The sequence below is a fragment of the Schistocerca serialis genome, chromosome 4 (genome assembly GCF_023864345.2).
Source record: "Schistocerca serialis cubense isolate TAMUIC-IGC-003099 chromosome 4, iqSchSeri2.2, whole genome shotgun sequence".
In the NCBI taxonomy this organism is placed as follows: Eukaryota; Metazoa; Arthropoda; class Insecta; order Orthoptera; family Acrididae; genus Schistocerca; species Schistocerca serialis.
Window position 1 is genome coordinate 834,747,596 of NC_064641.1, and position 20,429 is coordinate 834,768,024.

The following is a 20,429-nucleotide window of genomic DNA, read 5'->3' on the forward strand; positions in this document are numbered from 1 at the left end:
AGACGCTACTGGCGATGGAAATTGTATGGTAGCTGGAAGGAAGGTGTTTGTCTCTACCAAACTTAGATATGGGAATGACCACGACCTCACACCAGTGACTGGGAAATGTGCAATCTGTCCAAATACAGTTATATGTATGGAGGAGAAAGCTTAGGCCCTCAGGAGATAGGTGTTGCAATATTATGTGAACGCCATCCAGTCCCGGAGCACATGACTGGGATGAAGTGTGTGCACATTTAAGCTCCCTCATATTAAAAGCAATATTGTAACATTCACGATTGTGGGAGGAGAAAGACATCATCTGTGCCTCTGCCGCTCGTTTCAGAGGTCGGAAGGCAGGGTGGTAATGGGTGGAACTTGAAATGTCTGCAAAATATTAGCCCAAGATGTTGGGGATATCAAGAGAGTCTACAATAACATCGTTTGCTATGGTCAGATCAGGAGCCGAGAAATGAACCATGGTTCCTGAAAGCGACTGAGATTACTCACAACAACAGAAGAGGAAGTAAAACTGTTAAAACAACTTTGAAAAAAAAAAAAAAAAAAAAACAAAAAAAAAAAAAAACCAACTAGCTTTTTTGCTATTCCTGAAAATGCAGCAATACTGCACACGTAGCTGTTTATAACGGATGTAGTTTGCTATTGTGGGATGGCATTTAAAAATATGGAGAGCTCGTCTCCACACACGGATTGCATTGCGGCATACCTCAGTTCATCAGGGGACAGGGGCACATTGGGTGAGGAAGAGGAGTGATGTATGGAACACTTTGATTTGGAAAGCTGCCAGTTGGTTGGATGCACAGATGGGACAGGTGTTTGCAAATGAGTGACAAAGAGGAAGTGCTCACTCGAGTGTGTGTTGGAGAGAACGGACCACTCAAGATGGCGAGCAAGTTGAGCAATAAAGATCAGAAGGTCCAAGTGGGAAAAGGAGTGGTTGAGTTGGGAAGAAATGTGGGTATACCTGTGTTCAAACACATTAAATTGAGCCAACTGAAGATATCTACTAGGAGAGAGCCTCTCAGACAGGGGCATGGAGAGCCCCAAAGGCGATGGTGGACACTGAAATCACCGAGCAGCAAAAAGTGAGGAGGAAGTTGAGCAATAAGTTGCAAAATGTCTGCCCTGATGACAGCAGAAGCTGATGGTGACTGGATCTTACAAAGAGAGGAGATGAAATCAGGAAAAGAAAGATGGACATCAACAGCTTCAAACTGGGTGTGCAAGAAAATGGTGTGACTATAAACATCATCTCGAATGAGCAACATGACTCCTCCATGAGCCAGAGTCCCTGCCTCAGGGGGAAGGTCAAATCAGACTGAACTGAAGTGTGGGAGGTAAAGATGATTGTGAGGGTGTAAATTTGCTTCCTGGAGGCAGAAAACAACTGGACAGTACGACCACAAGAGTAGCCGTAATTCAACCCTATTGGATCTGATGCCACGAATGTTCCATTGGAGAAGAACCATATCAGATGATAGACAGGAGATGAGTCAAATAAGGGGCAGCCACCACAGTGGCTACCAAGTGTGCCAGAATTCAAACATGCACAATGACTAGATTCAGAAGATAGAGGATCCTGGTTGATTGCCTACAGTTGGCCAGCAGACTGGTTGTTGGCTGTGTGCCTCGGTGAAATGGAGGTCGGCTGGGTGAGGGCGTCGCGTGGTGACACCGTTGAAGAATGTCGACGTCGAGAAGGTGAAGATCGTTTGCCTTCATTTGGCTGCTTGGAACCTTGGCGTTTGTCAGATGCAGACCCAGACGTTGGCTGGCTAACTGTACAGAGAAAGTCATCTAGGAAGTACTCCTTTTTGCATTTCTGTGCTTCTGTTTGCAAGGCATGCAATTTCACTGGCGCAGGTGAAGGTTTGTTGGTAAGGTGTGCTCTTGTAGCTACACATGTAGCTACTGAAGAGGAGGGTGTGATCTTGGAGCTGAACGATTTCACAACCATGGCAATGAACTGGAAGTCACAAGCCTGAAAAGCCATGTCCTTCGTACGTCAGGGTGTAGCAAGAACTGTACTATAATTGTCAAAGGGTGGTGTAAAACGTTTACAGCTAGCCAACATTTTCTGAGCAAATGTAAGTAGGAACCTTTTCCATCACCCAAATATCCTGATTGGCTCTTTCACTGAGGTATGTGGGACAGTCACGGGAGGAAGCAGCTTGCAGTTCATACAATGAGGCAAAGGAGGGTGGGTACTCAGCCTCATGAGTGTCCCTGCCACAGGATACACTTATGGCTGCACTTTCACAAGATTCGTGGGTGTGATTCTAACACTGACATTTATAGCAAAGCGTGGAACTTGGGATATGTGGTCTGACAGTAATAACTTCGTAGTCAGCCTCAATTTTAGATGGAAGTACCACATGGTCAAATGTGAGGAACAGAGTGTGGGTTGGCACTAATTCTTAATCGAGTCATTCCATCATGCGATGAACTGCCGTCACTCCTTGGTCAGTGAGATAGGCTGTTATTTTAACCTAGGTCAGGCCATCAAGCAGCCGAGTGTATATCACGAGAGGAATTCAGAGTGTAGTGGGCCTCTAATTTTTACAGGATAGCTGTGGAGAAGTGTTGCATTGAGCAGTTTCTGTGCCTGAAAAGCACTGTCTCCAAAAACAAGGTTCCATTATGCAACTGAGAGCAAGACTTCACAGGACCTACAGTGACATCTAAACCCTTCTGAATAAGAAATTGATTAATTGTCATGAAATTGTGACCGTCTTCTGTGTGTGACACCACAAGGCATTGGAGTGCAGCCATTTACAATTACGAGATGAGGAGCTCATCGTGGAGAAACCCCCACGATGGATAGCATCTCCAATGGCGCACTACTTCCTGCTGGGGGGGGGGGGGGGGGGGGGGAGGGCAAAAGGAGGGGGGAGGAAGGAGAGGGAAGGGGGGAAGGTGGGGAGAGGCTCACCCATCTTCTTTGTTGATTGTCCACAGTTCAGGTCACATCTCCCAGACTCCAGACATAGGGATCAATTGGCATACAGGAAGGTACCAGGTCAAGCAATCACCATTCCCTGTGCCTGGCTTTTACCAGGGCTTATGTACGAGCCCTACTTGTCGACGCGGGGCTGGGAATTACACGTTACCCAGTCACCTTTTATGTGCAACAGACGTGGGGCGGCAAACACACAGGGAGGAGGAAGAAGAAGAAGAAGAAGAAGAAGAAAGACCTCAAACACCAAAGCAGAGGAAAGTAGGAAAAGAAAAATAAGTTGACAGGATTAATCCATACACAGTTTTATCAAGAACTTCAGTTACCTGAAGAAGGCATACAACTCTGTCCCCAAGGTAGGGGAAAAGAATAGGAAGAGAATAAGACATGCAGCATGGATAGGGAGGTAGCGCTCCAAAGGCTGGCACCCACTGGTAGCCAAGCATGTACTCACCAGAGAGTGGTGAGCCCCCTGAAGACATCAAAAATAAGATAGTTATGATAAATCAATGCTTCACTACTGTGTATAGGCCACCAAGTTGTGTGGAGAACCTGTTTTATATGCCCACACCATCAATAGCAGGATTACAGTTAAAGACAAACACATTCCCAAGAGAGATACTTGGGGCAGGAATCATATCACTCATCAGCCCACATGTAAATACTGTTCAGTGTGAAGCTGGCATGACCACCATTAAATTGTAACACAGAGAAAGCCCACCATAAACATGCAACATGCAATGATCTGTGAATTACAAGCAGACACCTGTGGACAGATTTAAGATTAATCAACTCGAGCCTTTCTACGAACACTAGCCCTTCAATTGCTGGTGGAAATTGGTTTTCTAATTACACACTGGTTATTATTACTAAATGGTATTTTCGTAAGCCTTTCTTTAGCCCCCCCTCTGACCTCATTCTTCCCTCCTTTTCACCCTGATCCTTCCCCGACATATGCAGAATAATAGCACCACCATATCTTTACTGACAAAGTTCTTTTATCTGTGTAGTTTGTATCAGACCTGTCTTCATTTGTATCTACTATTCTTTACATATGCAACTGCTTTTTATTCATTATTAATTACTACATACTACAAAACCTGGTAATTACTTCCCATTACCCTCAAATCAACTGCTATACCATCTGTGTGTAAAAAGTTCTAAAATTTACTGCAGCACTCTACTTTTCACACACTTATTATCCTCCATGACTATTCCTTGTCAGTGCAAAGAAAGGTAATTTTTGTTCAGGAAATATTAAATCTGACATCTGTATTATGTATTGTCAATACGATACAATTTCAGCTGTTGTTGAGAGGATTTAATATTTTGACATTTTACATTTCAAAGGGGGAAAGATCATATGTTAACTGCCAATTGAACACCTTCTCTTAAGTTTTCATAAGAAGCAAAGATTAGGCTGCTGGAAACATGGTAGCTAAACTAATTTTCAATATATCACAATGTGAACATTTGGGAAATGCACAGTTAAATATCAGTGAAAACATCTGAGGTGCAATTTGGTACACAACTCCATCAAATATGGCTGTGAAATGCAATGAAGTATCAAAACTATTTGGGTGCTCTTATATTCCCTCCAGTAACAATGCACAAGCAGCACCAAACCACCTTAAGAAACACGTGTTCTAATAAGATTAATGGAACAATTCTTCACATATGGAGAAGCAGAGGGCATATCTGGATAAACATAAAAAGCAGCAATAATAAAAAATTTGAACTTTGTAAACTAATGCAAAAAACTGTGTGTATTTATAATATATGCTGTGCAATAAAAGTGTCTACTCAGATATGAACACTGAAACATGCTACAACGCTACAGAACTTAAATGCACTAACACACTTACACATACTAACAAATATGCAAACAAAACATACAAAATAATAACAACAAACAACAACAATAATAATAACAATAATAAAATGGAATTTTCTAATTCTGATGGGCTGTGGCTGGGAACAATTGCACAAATCAGCAAAACGTTCAACAAAAGTTAATTTCTTGATTCTAAAAATAAAAACTCTATAAAGTGCAAAAACAGCATAATGTTGCTGTACTAATCTTAAGTTTAGTAAATCAATATGGCAAATTGAAAATTATAGTCTCTAAGTTTTAGGAAGGGGAAGTACAGGTAGGTTTTAAGACAGTCTGCCAATGAAAGTGTTGTGACTTTGCATTAGACGTAAGGCAACAAATTCTGAGAACTCAAAAACAGCAATAAATAAGAGATTCCACATGATGTCTATGGGGAGCACAAATCTAAAATGACTGGCTAAGAAATTGATTTAGCTTCTCTTTCCTTTAATATAAAAAGAAAACAGCTATTAGAAAGAAGGAATGACTGTTCCGTGACTGAATGAGTCAGACAATAAGACAGACATGATTAATTATTTTCTATCAAAATAGAGAAAAATTATTCTACATCATTTTCTCTCACCATCTCGTACATCTCCAGCTTCTATTTCTGTCACACCATTAGCCATTGAGTCCAATCCCTCATTCTCGGATCGAGATTTAGGTCCTGAACTCTCATATGGCTTTGTCTTCCATCCGCCACGCACAAAATTATTAAGATTTGCACTGGGATCGCTCAAACGTCTCTACCAAATGTGCAAACAAATTATTTTAACAAATAAAACCAAAAGTTTACATTTGTATGTATCTTTTAAAAAATTTACAGTATCATCATTTTATTTGAGAATATGCACTAAATGTATTATTACCCGGTGTGTGTAAACAAAAAAGTCTTCCGGGTCTTCATCCCAATCAGAGTCCCACATGTCAGTTGCACACAGTCCAGGTTCCGATGTTGGGGTTTCCGCTCCAGAGCCTATACATTTTTACATGTAATTTAAGAAGATATTAATATAAATCCAAAGTATGAAACTATCTGTAAAAACTAAAAGTCAAAAAGCACCGTAGAACAACTGAAATGATCACGTTTTCCAGAATTATGAGTTTTGAAGTCCAGACAGTGACACAAAAGGTATCACTACAACCATGCAGAGATTTGTGCTGAATCAACACAGAATATGCGTATACATCGAGATTCTCCAAAACTTTAAACTGGCTATTAAGTGACAAAGACAGTGGGTACGCAATAACATAAGCATTACTGGAAGAGGGCAAAAGCACTGCTAGTTTTTCTTCATGCAGAGTGAGGGTGAGGCCATATTGGTGTAACATATAGCAGAAAATAGTGCTTTTTCCCCTCAGCTTATTTGTGAGTAGTTTTGAAACACATACAATATTAAATCACACCAGTTTTATGGTTTCTTTAATATGATTTGTTATTTATATTAATACTTATTGTAAAGGCAACATGTAAAGTCTGTAAATGGTTGTTATTCCAAGAATGAAATGCACATGTATTGTGCTGCCACTGGTTCCTGATTGGAGACTGGACAGATAGACAAACCATATGATGTAATACTGAAAGTATCATTTGATACTAATGAACGGTAGAGGAAACAACTTGGTTAGGGAAAGCTAGGAAAGTACAGCGAGTGATTTGTCATGTGAAAGTTGCAACATCATCTGGCATCAGCTGTCCAAAGGTCAGACACAAAGAACAGTCTTGGATGCTGTGAGATTATGAAAATATACTGAAGTTCTCTACTTTTTCTGTAATTTTCCATAGCTGTTAATAAAATGACTAAATGGAAATAGCTGTAGTTTTCATTACTGACAATTATCAGCAATGAAGCAGGTCATGTGATGGAACAAGCGAACTATAGAGTACTAGCGCTACCTCACAATCCCCCATGGTTGATGATGATCACCACCATCATCATCTTAGGAAATTACAAGCTTCAAATGGTACTGATTCACAACAAAAATCAGTGACATTATTAACTGTGTCAGAATAGTAATTAATTAATTAAATAACAAACTTAACTTTACCCTGACACTTTCAACCTGTAATTGGATTGTGTACTCAGTCCATAAGAGAATCAATTTACCTGTTAATGGCAGTTAACTTTGATCGTTTTTTGCAAGTATTGAACAGTTCAAGTTTTTGCAAACTGAAAAATAGGTAAAAGAAAGAAAATCATAAATTTCAATATAATCAGCAGTTCCATAAAAGATAGTTTCAAGCTAAGGATCCAAGGAGAGGGAATATTGCACCACACTTCTCCTATCCTATAACTTCCAGATCATTTTGGCACCTAGAATGATGCATGGGGAATTCTACTAATCTTAGCATTATGAAGTTGCTTCACATAAGCTTTGTCCTCATAGTCTCACTATTGCTGAATCTCTATTACCAAACTTTTCCTGTTCTCTTTGTGTGGGCAGTTCCTTTCTCTGCATGAACCTGATTTTGTTAGCAGTTGAAGTGGAAGACATAGGCACGACCACTAAAACTCTAGATGTGTCACACACATATCACATTTACTGGCCATGACATGAAACCAACTAATGAGTACACAGGTAACAATTAACAGCACAATTATACCCACCTTTAGGTTTAGTTACTGCCATTTCAGCATGGCCTTTTCCTTGTGGACCTTTCATCCGTACAAATTCTACACGTTGTGTTGTTGCACCAGAGAACAATCCAAAAGTCATTCTCTGTGCCATTTTGCTACTTAAGCTTGACTGCAGACAGATGCCAACAACCCACACAATGAAAATAATTTTTGTAAGTACTAAGATTGAACTATTTTAATTAACAGTTACAAATGAACATGTATACGAATAATTTCATTACTTAATTGTATTTCCAAAACACTATGGGCCAAGGACAATTATAGTTAAAAAATTAAATGACCAGAACATTATGATAAATCTTACCCTGGCGTCATATACTTTCTTGAGGGCATCATATCTAATAGAACCCAAAAAAATGACACCCTGAATGGCACCATCTCTGTCAGATGCCACAAGCTCTACGCACACCATCTCGCCATCTCTAACCAGTATGTCACAAAATACCTGTAACAACATTCTGAATTACTAATAAAGTGTGAAACGAGGAAGCAAATAAATTCTCAAAACAATGAGTAAAATTTATTTGTGTACCTTGATACCACTGAAACTTAATACTATATCAAATTACACAAAATGTACAATTAATAGGAATTCGGACAGGATCTTAAATTCCATATTTGAGAATATATTCATTCTTGAAAAAACTACCACATTAATATTTGACTGCTGCACACACACACACACACACACACACACACACACACACACACACACACACACACACACACAATGATATACCAAAATAAACAACTGTAACTAAAAAACAATAGAGACTAACAAATGAACAAACCATTGTCTATGGGTAGCATCTTTGCCTGGCATCCTACGCCCTGAATTCTAACCGAGCCACTGTCAAGACTTTGAATAAATTTCATTAGCAATGGCAGCTGAAGACTTCCATCATTAGGAGACAACCTTGTTCTGCCAACATCCTTGTCAAAGAGGGCAAAGGAGCAGACGGAGTTTCAGGGAACCTCTTGCCTTTTGGGTGGGATACTGCCCCTGAAAGGAACATGAATCGGCACTAATCAATGACATGATGATGCAGAAGGTAGTGGTTTCCACTGCATTAAAGAGAGGCAATGTGTGTTCACAGAACATTTGACCTGTAATCGAAAAATTGTCATGAGGATCTGCCTATTGCCAAAAGATTTCAGGTTAGTTCCCCATTAGTCCGAGGAGGAGATAACCACGAGAAAAAGAAAAACCAACAGATGGATAACACTGACTGCAACTGTGGTAGGGAAGCAATGAAATCTGAAAAAGGAATGAAAAGACGCAATTTGGGTCGGTGAAATGTAAAGAAAAGAAGACAAGTATTTCTGGTCAGATGAATATACAGTAATATCAACAGCAACAGAAAATGGCGTAACAGGAATTGGATTGGCTATGAATAGGAAGGTTGTACAGAGAGTAAATTACTGTGAGCAATTCAGTCAAAGTTCTTCTCATCAGAACCAACAGTAAACCAATGCCTACAATAACTTTCCAGGTGGAACTGCCAACATCACAGGTAAAAGAAGAAGTGATAGAGAAAGTGCATGAGGATACTGATTGAGTAAGTCAGAAAGTAAAGGGAGATAATAATCTGATATTCAAAAATGACTGGAATGCAGTAGTAGGGGAAGGAATAGAAGACATAGTTATGGAAAAATATGAGCTTGGTAGCAGGAATGAGGGAGAAAAACTAATCAAGTTCTGTAATAGTGAATACGCTGTTCAAAAATCACAATAGCAGTAGGCACACTTGGGAAAGGCTCTGCAACATGTGATGATTCCAGTTAGATTACAACTTGCTTGGGCACAGATTCCAAAATCAGATATTGGACTGTATGAATAGTTCATCTCCTACTATCTACTGCATGTGCCCCTGTTTCTCATTACAAATCTTAAAAGTATTGTCATAGCTATTAAAAATTCATAAGCTTTTATTTTCAGGGCTGTCTGTAGAGGGTTAGGAATATGTTGGGGATAGGACAAATTATTTTATACCTTTTAATCCAATATGAAAATATGTTATATTAAAAATTTATTTATATCTAAATAATTATTTTCTGCTTTTTAGTGTTGTAAGTGTTAATTTCCCAATAGGTTTTAATCATTCTGACAATATATGTTTTATGTGAATAATTATTTATATATGTACTAACTTTTTAACCCAGCTTTGGGCGAGTATGCTGATGTAACCCAAGAACAATAACTTTATTATATAAAAAAGGATAAACACACAAGACACAAAGTACATTCTATAAACAACAAACAGACAGAGTGTGCACTCCAGCCTATATAGCCATAATTCTAACAGGGGGGCACAGCCTCTAGTGGCCAAATCAAGCACAAACTTCACACGCAACCTATGAAGTGGTGCACACACAAATTTGGTAGTTACAGTATCCATGTATATCACATATATTCACACATTTCATTCATCCCCTTTCTCTGGCCATCTTCTCTTCCCTCCTCTCTCTGCTCAGCTGTGCTCATTCAGTCACATACCACCTGGAGCACATTCTGGTCCTGGACAACAGCCTTTATGTTAGGTGTTACCAATAATTTTCACCTCTACCCCTACTGAACAGACTGAAAGGAAAGAGTGTTAATATTGCACTGTCATCAATTTCTGTGCTATACTTAAAATGTCAAGTCTCTAGCTCATTGGGGAGTTAGTTTCAAATCAATTACAGTCAAGAGAGGGATTTAGTAAAAATGTGTCAAAAAGGGCAGTTACAGAAGGTGGACAGACAAACAAGGAGGATAATGTGATGAAACATTAGGTAACAGAAGAAGTACTTCAACTGACTAACAAAAGAAGAAAGAGCAGAAAGATATGGGGTATGATAGGAGTACAGCAATACAAATTACTTAGGAATGAAATAAACAGAAAGTGCAAGGAAGCAAATGTGAAATGGCTGCAGGAAAAATGTGTAGAAATCAAAACAGAAACTGTTGTCAGGAGAACTGGTTCTGCATACAAAAAAGTCAAATCAATGTTGAGTGAAATTAAAAGCAAGGGTGTCAACATTAAGAGTCCAGTAGTAATTCCACTGTTAGATGCAGAGGAAAAAACAGATAGATGGGAAGATTACACTGGAGGCCTCTATAAATGCAAGACTTGACAGATGGCAGGATAAAAGAAGAAATGGAATTCAAGATGGAAGACAAATGAGATTCAATGTTACAGTCAAGAGTTTAAGAGAGCTTTGAAAGGCTTATGATGATGATTAAAAAAAAAAAAGATGAAAGGTATAGTAAAATTACTTTGGAATTTCTGAAATCTTTGGGGAAAGAGGCACCCATATCACTATTCCAAGTTGGTGTATAAAATCAGTGAGACTGGAGACATATCAACAGACTTTCAGAAAAATATTACTGCCCACAATACTGAAGACAAAAGGGCAGATAAGTGCAAGATTCGGCATAACACCTCGGGCATCCCTTAAGAATGGAATATAAGAACTGGAAAGAAAACTGAGTAGCTGTTATATGATTATCAGTACAGTGAAACTCCTATTTCACATTTTTGTGTAGTCCAGACTTAAAAAAACGCAAAACTGAGAAAAATGCAGAATCAAGGAAAATGTTAAAAACCTCCAAAATACAATCAAAAACCCATGTAATTGGCATATATGACTAAAAGTTCCAATCCTTTCCAATAGTTTGTATAAAATCTGTCTAAGTGGAGGAAATTAAATGTACAATACAATGTTTAGACAGTAATTTATGCTAATGAATTTCATCAGTTCTTAAAAAATCACAGATGTGCAACAGCAAGTAAAAACTTATAAAAAAATTGAAATTGGCATATGGATACAAGGTAATGGAGCTATTTTCTGACATGCTATGACCACAAATTATACACTCATAACCTGCATTTTCAAGAGATCATCGTTTGTGGTCACACAGAAAAAAAGCAAATATTGATGAACATATCGAATTAAACCTAAAACATCACAGCAGCTAAGTGTTTAAGCCATAATCGTAAATGTGGACATCTGCTTACTGATAAACTTTGTAACCATTGCTGTTACTGTTTAATGCTTTCCTTATGAGCTGCATTTCATATGCTCAGCACTGTTAAAGTGTTATTTTGGGCTTGATGAGAGAAACAGAGATGTGATAAAATGAGTTTACTTCCTCAGTTGATGTTACAAGCTTATTAAAAGTGGCTCAGTGAATTTCTGTATACTGTGTAAAATGTACATTTGAAAGGAAGTTCAGAAGATACATTTTAGCTTCATGCCCTCTGTCACTGCTGACAATCTTTATGATCTACAGTGCACAAAGTATATACGTGAGTAGTGTATGTAGTTGTTGCAACTGTATCATGTCATATTTGAACACGAAAGTATTTAAAATGCACTATCACAAAACCCTTATTCTATTTCTGTGTGGCATTTCTATCATAGCACATCATCTGCATGAAAAGTATATTTTCAGCACTTCACAAAATGCTTTCACTCCTACCTGCGCACACACACACACACACACACACACACACACACACACACACACACACACACACACACACACACAGTAGATAAGCTCTTTTACATGTGTTAGTGTGGTGTGGTGGCTGTACTGGCTATTAGGTGACTTAAAAAGTTGCCAGCCAACAAGAGTTCACTAGCCAGAAATGGGCAACACTTCTTTGATTATGACTGACCACATTCTTCGTTTGAATTTAAAAGGTTGGTGATTGATATTACTGTTGCATGCAGTACATCGAAATTACATGCAAAAAGATGAGTTATATGTGGCACTAGAAACACATATTGGCTCGGTCTGGAACACTTTGCATTGACTGTTTTGTTTTTCCATTACCTCTGAAACCTAGCAGTAGTTGTATCACAATTGCATGGTGAAGCTGAATGTTGCAAGTTGTGTTGGCAACACCAATCGTGGATTACATCAGCATTTCCTCTCTCATGTCTCCCGTCTCCACAAAAGGCTGAAATATTCCCTAAACTCTACCGCCAACTGTGGTATGAACCATCTGCCTTTTGTGCCACTTATAACTCGTTCAGTCACATCAAATGTCAATAGCTAGAAACCAGGACAAAGTAAAGGAAGACTTCAAGTAAGAACTTTGAATCGAGGGAAACCTGACTAGGAAGAAATGTAAAATCGGGGAAATTTTAGCATTGATCTTATGCGTTTTTCACAGGAACTACAAATTTATGGTGCAGAATCGCAAAAAACATAAAATTGTAGAACTTTAAAAATCGAAGTTCCACTGTAGTTCTGATGTTGCCATTCGTAATGGCAGCAAGGCTCAAGAAAAATCTAGAGATATTCACTGGATATTTCAACCTAGAAAAAGCATTAACAATGTAAAATGGTGTAAGATGTTCAAAATTTTGGGAAAAATAGGAGTAAGCTCTAAGGAAAGATGGGCAATATACAATTTGTACAAAAACCCAGGGGGAAAATAAAAATGGAAGACCAAGAACCAAGTGCTCAAATGAAATAGTGTGCAAGAGAGCGAAGCAGTCTTTTGTCCCTACTGTTCAGTCTATACATTGAAGAAGCCATGATAAAAACCAAAATAAAAGTTCAAGAGCGGGATTAAAATTTATTGTGAAAGTATATCAAGAATAAGATTCACTGATGATACTGGTGCCTTCACTGAAAGTGAGGAAGAATTGCAGGACTTGTTCATAGACTGAACAGTCTAATGAACAGACACTATGGACTGAGAGTAAAATGAAGAAAGGCAAAAATAATTAGGAGTAGTGGAAATGAGAGTAGCCATAAACTTAACATCAGGAGGAGATTAGTGTTTAACGTCCCGTCGACAACGAGGTCATTAGAGACTGAGCACAAGCTCAGATTAGGGAAGGACTGAGAAGGAAATCGGCTGTGCCCTTTCAAAGGAATCATCTCGGCATTTGCCTTAAATGATTTACGGATATCACAGAAAACCTAAATCAGAATGGCTGGAGATGGGTTTGAACCGTTATCCTCCCGAATTCGAGTACAAAACTTAACATCAAAATTGGTGACAATCAAATGGGTGCAGTTAAGAAATTCTGGTACCATGGAAGCAAAGTAACACAGTAGATGAAGCAAGGATGGAATAAAAAGTTGATAAGCACAAGCACTGAGGGAATCCCTGCCTAAAAGAAGTCTTTCAATTTGAAGAAGGAATTTCTGAGAATGTACATTTGGAGCACAGTACTGTGTAATAGTGAATCAGCCTACTGTGGGGAAACTGGAAAAGAAGAGAATCAAAGCATCTGAGATGAGGTGCTAGAGAAGGAAATTAGGTATGATGATAAGGAATGATGAGATTCTCTGCAGAATCAGTAAAGAAAGGAACATATGGAAAACACTGGCAAGAATTACAGAGCAATCTGCAATGTATGGTAACTGAGGTGAACTCTACAAGCCAAGATCGCTAAAAAAGCATTTTATTGGCTGGCTGGTTTCAACACAGCAATGCTGTTATCATCAGATCCTATGACAACAACAAAGCTGTGTCGAAAACAGTAATTCAAAAAAATGCTATTTTAACAATCTTGGCTTGTGAAGTTTTCTTCAGTTACCAACTAACAAGTAGATGGGACAGGCTCATAGGATGTGTGGGAATACCTTCCATGGTACTAGAGGGAGCACTAGAGGGAAGACACTGCAGGGGATGATTAAGATTGGAACACATCCAACAAATAATTGAGACTACATCGAATATGCTGCAGGATCAGCCCCTTTACTAGTTTGCAGTTACCTAGACTCTCTCATGTAGTGAATAATCATACAAGAAGTGAAAAGAACAGATGTACAAAATTACAGACAAGTATTGCTGATTTTCACCTGTTGTCACATCCTACAGCTTGTTATGAACTCTTAACATTATGATTTTCCTGGAGGAAATGAAGACTTTTCAAAGAATCAGCAATGGATTAGAGAAAATCACTTGCTAGTTGTCGTAAATGCAGGTGAACAGGTAATTCATCTTTCTTGATTTCTAACACACATTTGAAACTACCACAACAAGGCAACTGAGTTTGATTAACCGAAGTATTTACAGAAATACGTGACTGGCTTGAAGAACCTGTTACGAATAGAAGCCTGTATATTATATTCAACCACAATTGTTCAACACAAATGAAAGCAACATCAGGTGAGACCATAGAATGCACTGCAAGACTATCAACATTCTCCACGTACATAAACAATTTATCAAATAGCAAGACTTTTGGATTATTTGCTAGTGATGCTATTGCCTGCATGAGGGTAATGTTTGTGAGGAAATGAAAATACACTTTAATAGCATTTACACTCAGGGCAATGAACGGCACAGTTCTTTAAATGCTACATAAAGCCCATTCTAAAAAGAAAGAACCTAATAACTCATGAGCACAAGTTCAGTAGTGGACTTGGGGTGTCTGTTACATTGTTTAAATATCTAGAAATACTGCTACAAATTCATATGAATTAGGACATACATTTAAAATGAGCAATAAGGAAGGTAAATGCAGGATTCAGATTTGTCAGAAGGGTTCTGGGAAAGTGCAGTGCAATTGTACAGGAAACCACACACAAGACTAGTGCTCCCAATTTACTGCTTCCTTGGTTTAGGAGGGAATCTGTGTAATATAATGCTCATGGACTTTAATTACATTGTGTAAAGGTACACTGTTAAAAGTTACACACATGCATAACCCGATGGAAAGGAGGGGGAGGTGCTGGTATTGAAGGAGTGCTGTTAATGGACACGATAAGTCCCCCTCAGCTGAACTGGTCATGAAGCTCATTCTCTGGTATGTACTCAGTGATCCATTTTCTCAGTGTGCTAAGAGTGCTGCTTCAGTATCAATATTAAGTGTTGTCATCCATTCACATTATTGTTGTTGTTCTCATTGTGGTGGTGGTTGTTTTCAGTCCAAAGACTGGTTTGGTGCAGCTCCCTATGCTAGGCTATTTTGTGAAAGCATCTTCATCTCTGCAAAACTACTGTATCTAAATCCATTTGAACCTGCTTACTGCATTTGAGTATTGGTCTCTATTTACAATTTTTACCCCTTCCACTTTCCAGCATTACCAAAAAGATGATTCCTGGACGTCTCATGGTGTGTTCTATCAACCAATCCCTTCTTTTAGTCACACTATGCAATAACTTTCTTTTCTGCCCCTTACAATCCAGCGCCTCCTCATTAGTTATTTGATCTAACCACCAAATATTCAGCATTTTTTTGCAGAATGACATTTAAAAATTTATACTTATTCCTTCAATAATCTGTTTATCATCCACATTTCACTTTCATACAAAGCTACACTCCATACAAGTATCTCCAGAAAAGATTTTGTAACATTTTAATTTATATTTGATGTTAAAAAATTCCCCTTTTTCCGAAACACTTTTTTTGGTATTGACAGCCTGCATTTTGTATCCTCTGAACTTCAGTCACCATCAATTATTTTGCTCCACAAACAGCAAAACTCACGACTTATAGTGCCTCATTTCCGAATCTAAACCCATCAGCATTGTCTGTTTTTATTTAACTGCATTCCATTAACTGTGTCTTACCTTTGTTGATGTTCATCTTATAACCTGTTTTCAATGCACTATCCATTCTGTTCAACAGCTCTTTTAAGTATTTTGCCATTTCTGACAATTACAATATCATCCACAAAACACAAAGTTACATCTCCCTGACCTCCTCCAATTTCCTTTCCGAACTATTTCTTGGTTTACTTGACTGCTTGCTCAATGTACCTACTGAATAGGCTACAACCCTGTTTCAATTACTGCTTCCTTTCAAGTCCTACAACCTTTATAACTTCAGTTTGGTTAGGCATGACCTTTTGCTTTCTGTATTTTATCCATGCCACCTTCAGAATTTTAAAGCTTCTTTCCTAGTAAACATGTCAAAAGCTTTCTCTAAATCTACAAATGCTGTCAATGAAGGTTTGTCTATCTTGTGACATAAGTCTTAGGGCCAATATTGCCTTGTGTGTTTCTAAATTGCACCAAAACATAGACTGGTTTCTTCTTTCTGTCAATCAAATTTTTCAGACATGTGTATTCTCTCTGCCTGTTTTATTTGCTGCATTTTCATATTTGCACATTACTGTCTGATATACAGGGTGATTATAATTAAAGTTAAACTTTCAAAACACTGCAGAAATAACACCACTGGTAAGAATGATGTCAAATTGCAACGGAATATTATTGGAGAAGGGAGAAAATGTATGGCAGAAGAAAAAAAAATAGGGTGAAAATTAATCAATAGATGGTGCTGTATGTGTCAGAATAGATAAATGAAAACCCCTGTCATGCACACTACCCATTGAAGTTAGTATAAACACAGCAGGTGCATGGCTTGTCCTCCTTCCGCGTCAGTGACGTTCACCATGCCTGTCTCAATGCAGTATCACCCTCTGCTTGTAAAGCTGTATTACAAGAATGATGACTGTGCACACTTTGTTCTGTAGAAGTTCTGGACAATGAAAGATTTGAAAAAAGGTGTTGGTCCGATGACTGTTGTGGGTCTGGAGAAAATGATTTGGAAATTGAAAAAGACGGGTTCTTTTGGTGTGCTACCTTATAGAGGGAGGAAACTAACTGATTCCACGTCAGTGAAAGCAGTGGCCACAGCAATGCAGGAGGAGATGAGTGGTGGTGTGCAAATGTGTAGTGCATAGAGAATTTCCCGAAAATTGGACATACCCACGAGCACGGTGCATAAAATCCTACAAAATATCCTTCTTTGCTATCCATTCAAAATTACCCATGTGCAAGAGCTGCTTCCTGTTGACCTGCCAGCAAAAGAGATTTTTGCTTTAGAATTTCTTGCTCACATTGAAGCATAATGATTGGCCGTGGAAGATTTTGTGGACAGACAAATTCCACTTCCATCTGACAGGATATGTCAATACACAGAATGTCGAATATAGGTGACAGAAAATCCACACGGAAATCAACCAGTACCACTTCATCCTGAAAAGTTCACTGTGTGGTGCGGGTTTACAGTATCATTTATCATAGTCTTTTTCACAACCATGTCATTTCAGCTCTCCAACAGCATGGATGGGATCATTTTTATGAAAGATGGCACACCTCCACACATTGCAAATCCAGAAGCAGCTGCTGAAGCACCATTTCAGACATGCTAGAATTATCAGCCGCCATTTCCCTACAGCCTGGCCGCCCTCATCACCTGATCTTAATCCATGTGACTTCTGACTGTGGGGCTATCTGAAAGGTGTCATGTTCTGTGTTCCAATTGCAAACTTAGCTGCATTCAAGGCATGCAATGTGCAACACATTCTGAACGTGACCCTGGAAACACTTCGATTAGTTGTGAATCTTGCTGTTTCTCGATTTCAACTTGTCACAGAAAACTGTGGACAGCACACTGAACATGTTTTGTGCCAGCCACACAGAAATTAATAATATGATTTGATTTTGATTGATGCTTTTTACGCGGTTTTTGGCCTCAGGACAATTAAAAACTGATTTTTCCCATATGATGTGATATGACCTTGTTGTAGCGGATGGGCTTACATAACTAACAGTATCACACCTGTACACCCATGCAAATTGAGTAGTACAGTTTGTTGAGTATGATGCTTACAGCACCATCTATTGCTACATTTTGTAACTATTTATTTTTCTTCAGCCATACATTTTCCCCCTTCTCCGATAATATTCCGTTGCAATTTGACGTCATTATGACCAGTGGTGTTATTTCTATGGTCTGAAAGTTTAACTTTTTAATTAAAATCATCCTGTATATTAAAGTAAGAGACAAGGGATGACACATTTGAAATTGTACCATGTTATGAAAGAGCTAAAAATATGGTTGTAAGGTTTGAGGGTCCCTAAGTCTTGCCTCTGGCAAGAGACACCACAACCCCAAACCTACCTCAAGAGCAATTTAAAATGGTAGTTATGGGAATAAAAACCCCCGTGACATTTCTTTTACAGTTTACTGAAATTCTGCTATTACTCTTAATAATTGTTTGGTGTCATAACAGTACTCTCCATTTCGGCGTTTTACAATGGATTCTTGACCTTCATTTTTGTCCCTTCACAGTTTGCCAATCACACTCAAATTATTACACTTTCATTTCTGTATTGGCAACTTAAATGGCAAATTATTTCTTATTATTGAACAATCTATTGTTTCACCAATTTTGCACTGAAGAGTGTTTTCTTTCTCTGCAAATTTAAATGTAATACTACTTGTTGTTTCTTCACCACAACATTACTCTCAATAATCAACAGTAGTATGATAAATATAACTTCATGCCCCTTTCTCAATTTTTTAACAGGCTGTTAATATTTGTAGTTTCAGCTTTCCTAATGACTTCCTTTTTGTTATTTTGATAATTACTGCACTTTTATGATTGTTTCCTGTGCAGTGGTTATTATAAATTAAGAAACCAAATGAATGGGGTAGTTAAACATATAGCAAAGTTGGCTACTGTCAGCATAAGCTCACTTATATATTTTTGTCTTTCTTCATATAGGTCTGATGACTTCAAAATGCCAAACCCAGTAATCATTCAAATTTACTAATTGTTATCAAGGTTGTAAAAAAAAAAAAAAAAAATCCAAATGCATACAATACATGCTAATAATTACTGACAAATATTAAATGCATTCCAACAGCCCTTGCTGTACCAGTTAACCATATATGCACGATTATTGAAACCTGCTTGCTCTGCACTCAGAGTTACTGAGAAGTTGCGTTGCAATACACGTATAACAGGCGATTAAAAAGTTTCTGTTCACAGATCTTACAGTCCAGAACTGGTATGCAATCAGGCAAAACTTCTATGAGCTATGAAGCAATCATGTCCTGCTGCATAAGGACATCAGTAACTGCCTCCTTCACTTCCTCACCTGACAGGAATTGTCGACCCTCCAAGGCCTTTTTTAAAGGACTGGAGGTGTGATAATTGCATGCAGAGAGATCAGGACTATAGGGCATGTGCTCAAGTGTCTCCTACTTTTAGTTAGCAAATATTAGTTCAACTGAATAATTTCATTAATACTTTGAGTATCTATAAGTAAACTCCAATGCTCAGATTCTGAGTATCAAGATTAGTTTCTATCCCATGGTTAACAAATTTCATTTCTTTGTTAAATTTCTATGCAAGGTAACAACAAAACATCAGAATACACAACAAACTTTATTTAACAGTCTCAAAATGCCACATTGACGAAAAGACATGGATCATACCTCATCAAAATTGTCAACCATGAAACAAATATGAGGATACGTCATTTCTTCCACCTCTCCCTTCATATCCATTCGTCTGCGGCTTGGAGAAGCATAAACTTTCTGAAAGGCAAATGTACATATTAAACAACATTATCACAAAGTTTAAGCCAAGAACAAATTTAAAACTGCTGATGGAAACTAACCTGTGAATGTCTTTTCAGGACCTGTAGTTCATTAGGACTTGTTCTTGTGCATATAGCAAGTGTGAGAGTGTAGTCAAACTGATGTATAATGAGATTTAAATAAACTGTTTCTTCCCAGTCAATGTCAGGATCACCGATAGGTAGTTTCCGACTGTCTTTGCGGAACACGTCTACTTCTGTCTGAAAGTGAATTGCAAATTTCAAGCAATTGCTACATCATAACAACCACAGTATGAGGATGAACTTCAAAGTATATTACTCTGGAATTTAATGCGAAAGTCAAATAGGAAAAGTTTAATATTAAAGCAATGTGAAAACAACTTTAAACTATTTGTTGGTAAGTAGAGATGCTGATTAACAGATAGGCACAACAAACAGATTGTTAAAGAAAGCTTTTGGCCAAAGAGGCCTTCACCAGAATGTATAACACACACACACACACACACACACACACACACACACACACACACACACACACACACACACCTATTTAAAAGGTTTGTTATTTTCATAATAATATTTGAATAATGCTCATGAGTGCATTCACTAGCTACTCTTCATTTAATTTGATCAAGAACACGATC

The 20,429-nt window shown here is 38.1% G+C and overlaps 1 protein-coding gene across 5 annotated transcripts in view; it reads right to left on the reverse strand.

Moving 5' to 3' along the window:
* LOC126473449 (uncharacterized protein KIAA0930 homolog) overlaps nt 1-20,429 on the reverse strand; it is a 113,414-nt gene that overhangs the window by 48,572 nt on the left and 44,413 nt on the right. For all 5 annotated transcript variants that reach the window (XM_050100506.1, XM_050100503.1, XM_050100505.1 and 2 more), the window contains exons 3-8: nt 19,846-20,025; nt 19,661-19,762; nt 7,773-7,913; nt 7,439-7,577; nt 5,699-5,805; nt 5,413-5,575 (exon numbers count right to left, since the gene is read on the reverse strand). In XM_050100506.1, coding sequence (XP_049956463.1) covers nt 5,413-5,575; nt 5,699-5,805; nt 7,439-7,577; nt 7,773-7,913; nt 19,661-19,762; nt 19,846-20,025 — 832 coding nt within the window. The remainder of the gene's footprint in view (nt 1-5,412; nt 5,576-5,698; nt 5,806-7,438; nt 7,578-7,772; nt 7,914-19,660; nt 19,763-19,845; nt 20,026-20,429) is intronic.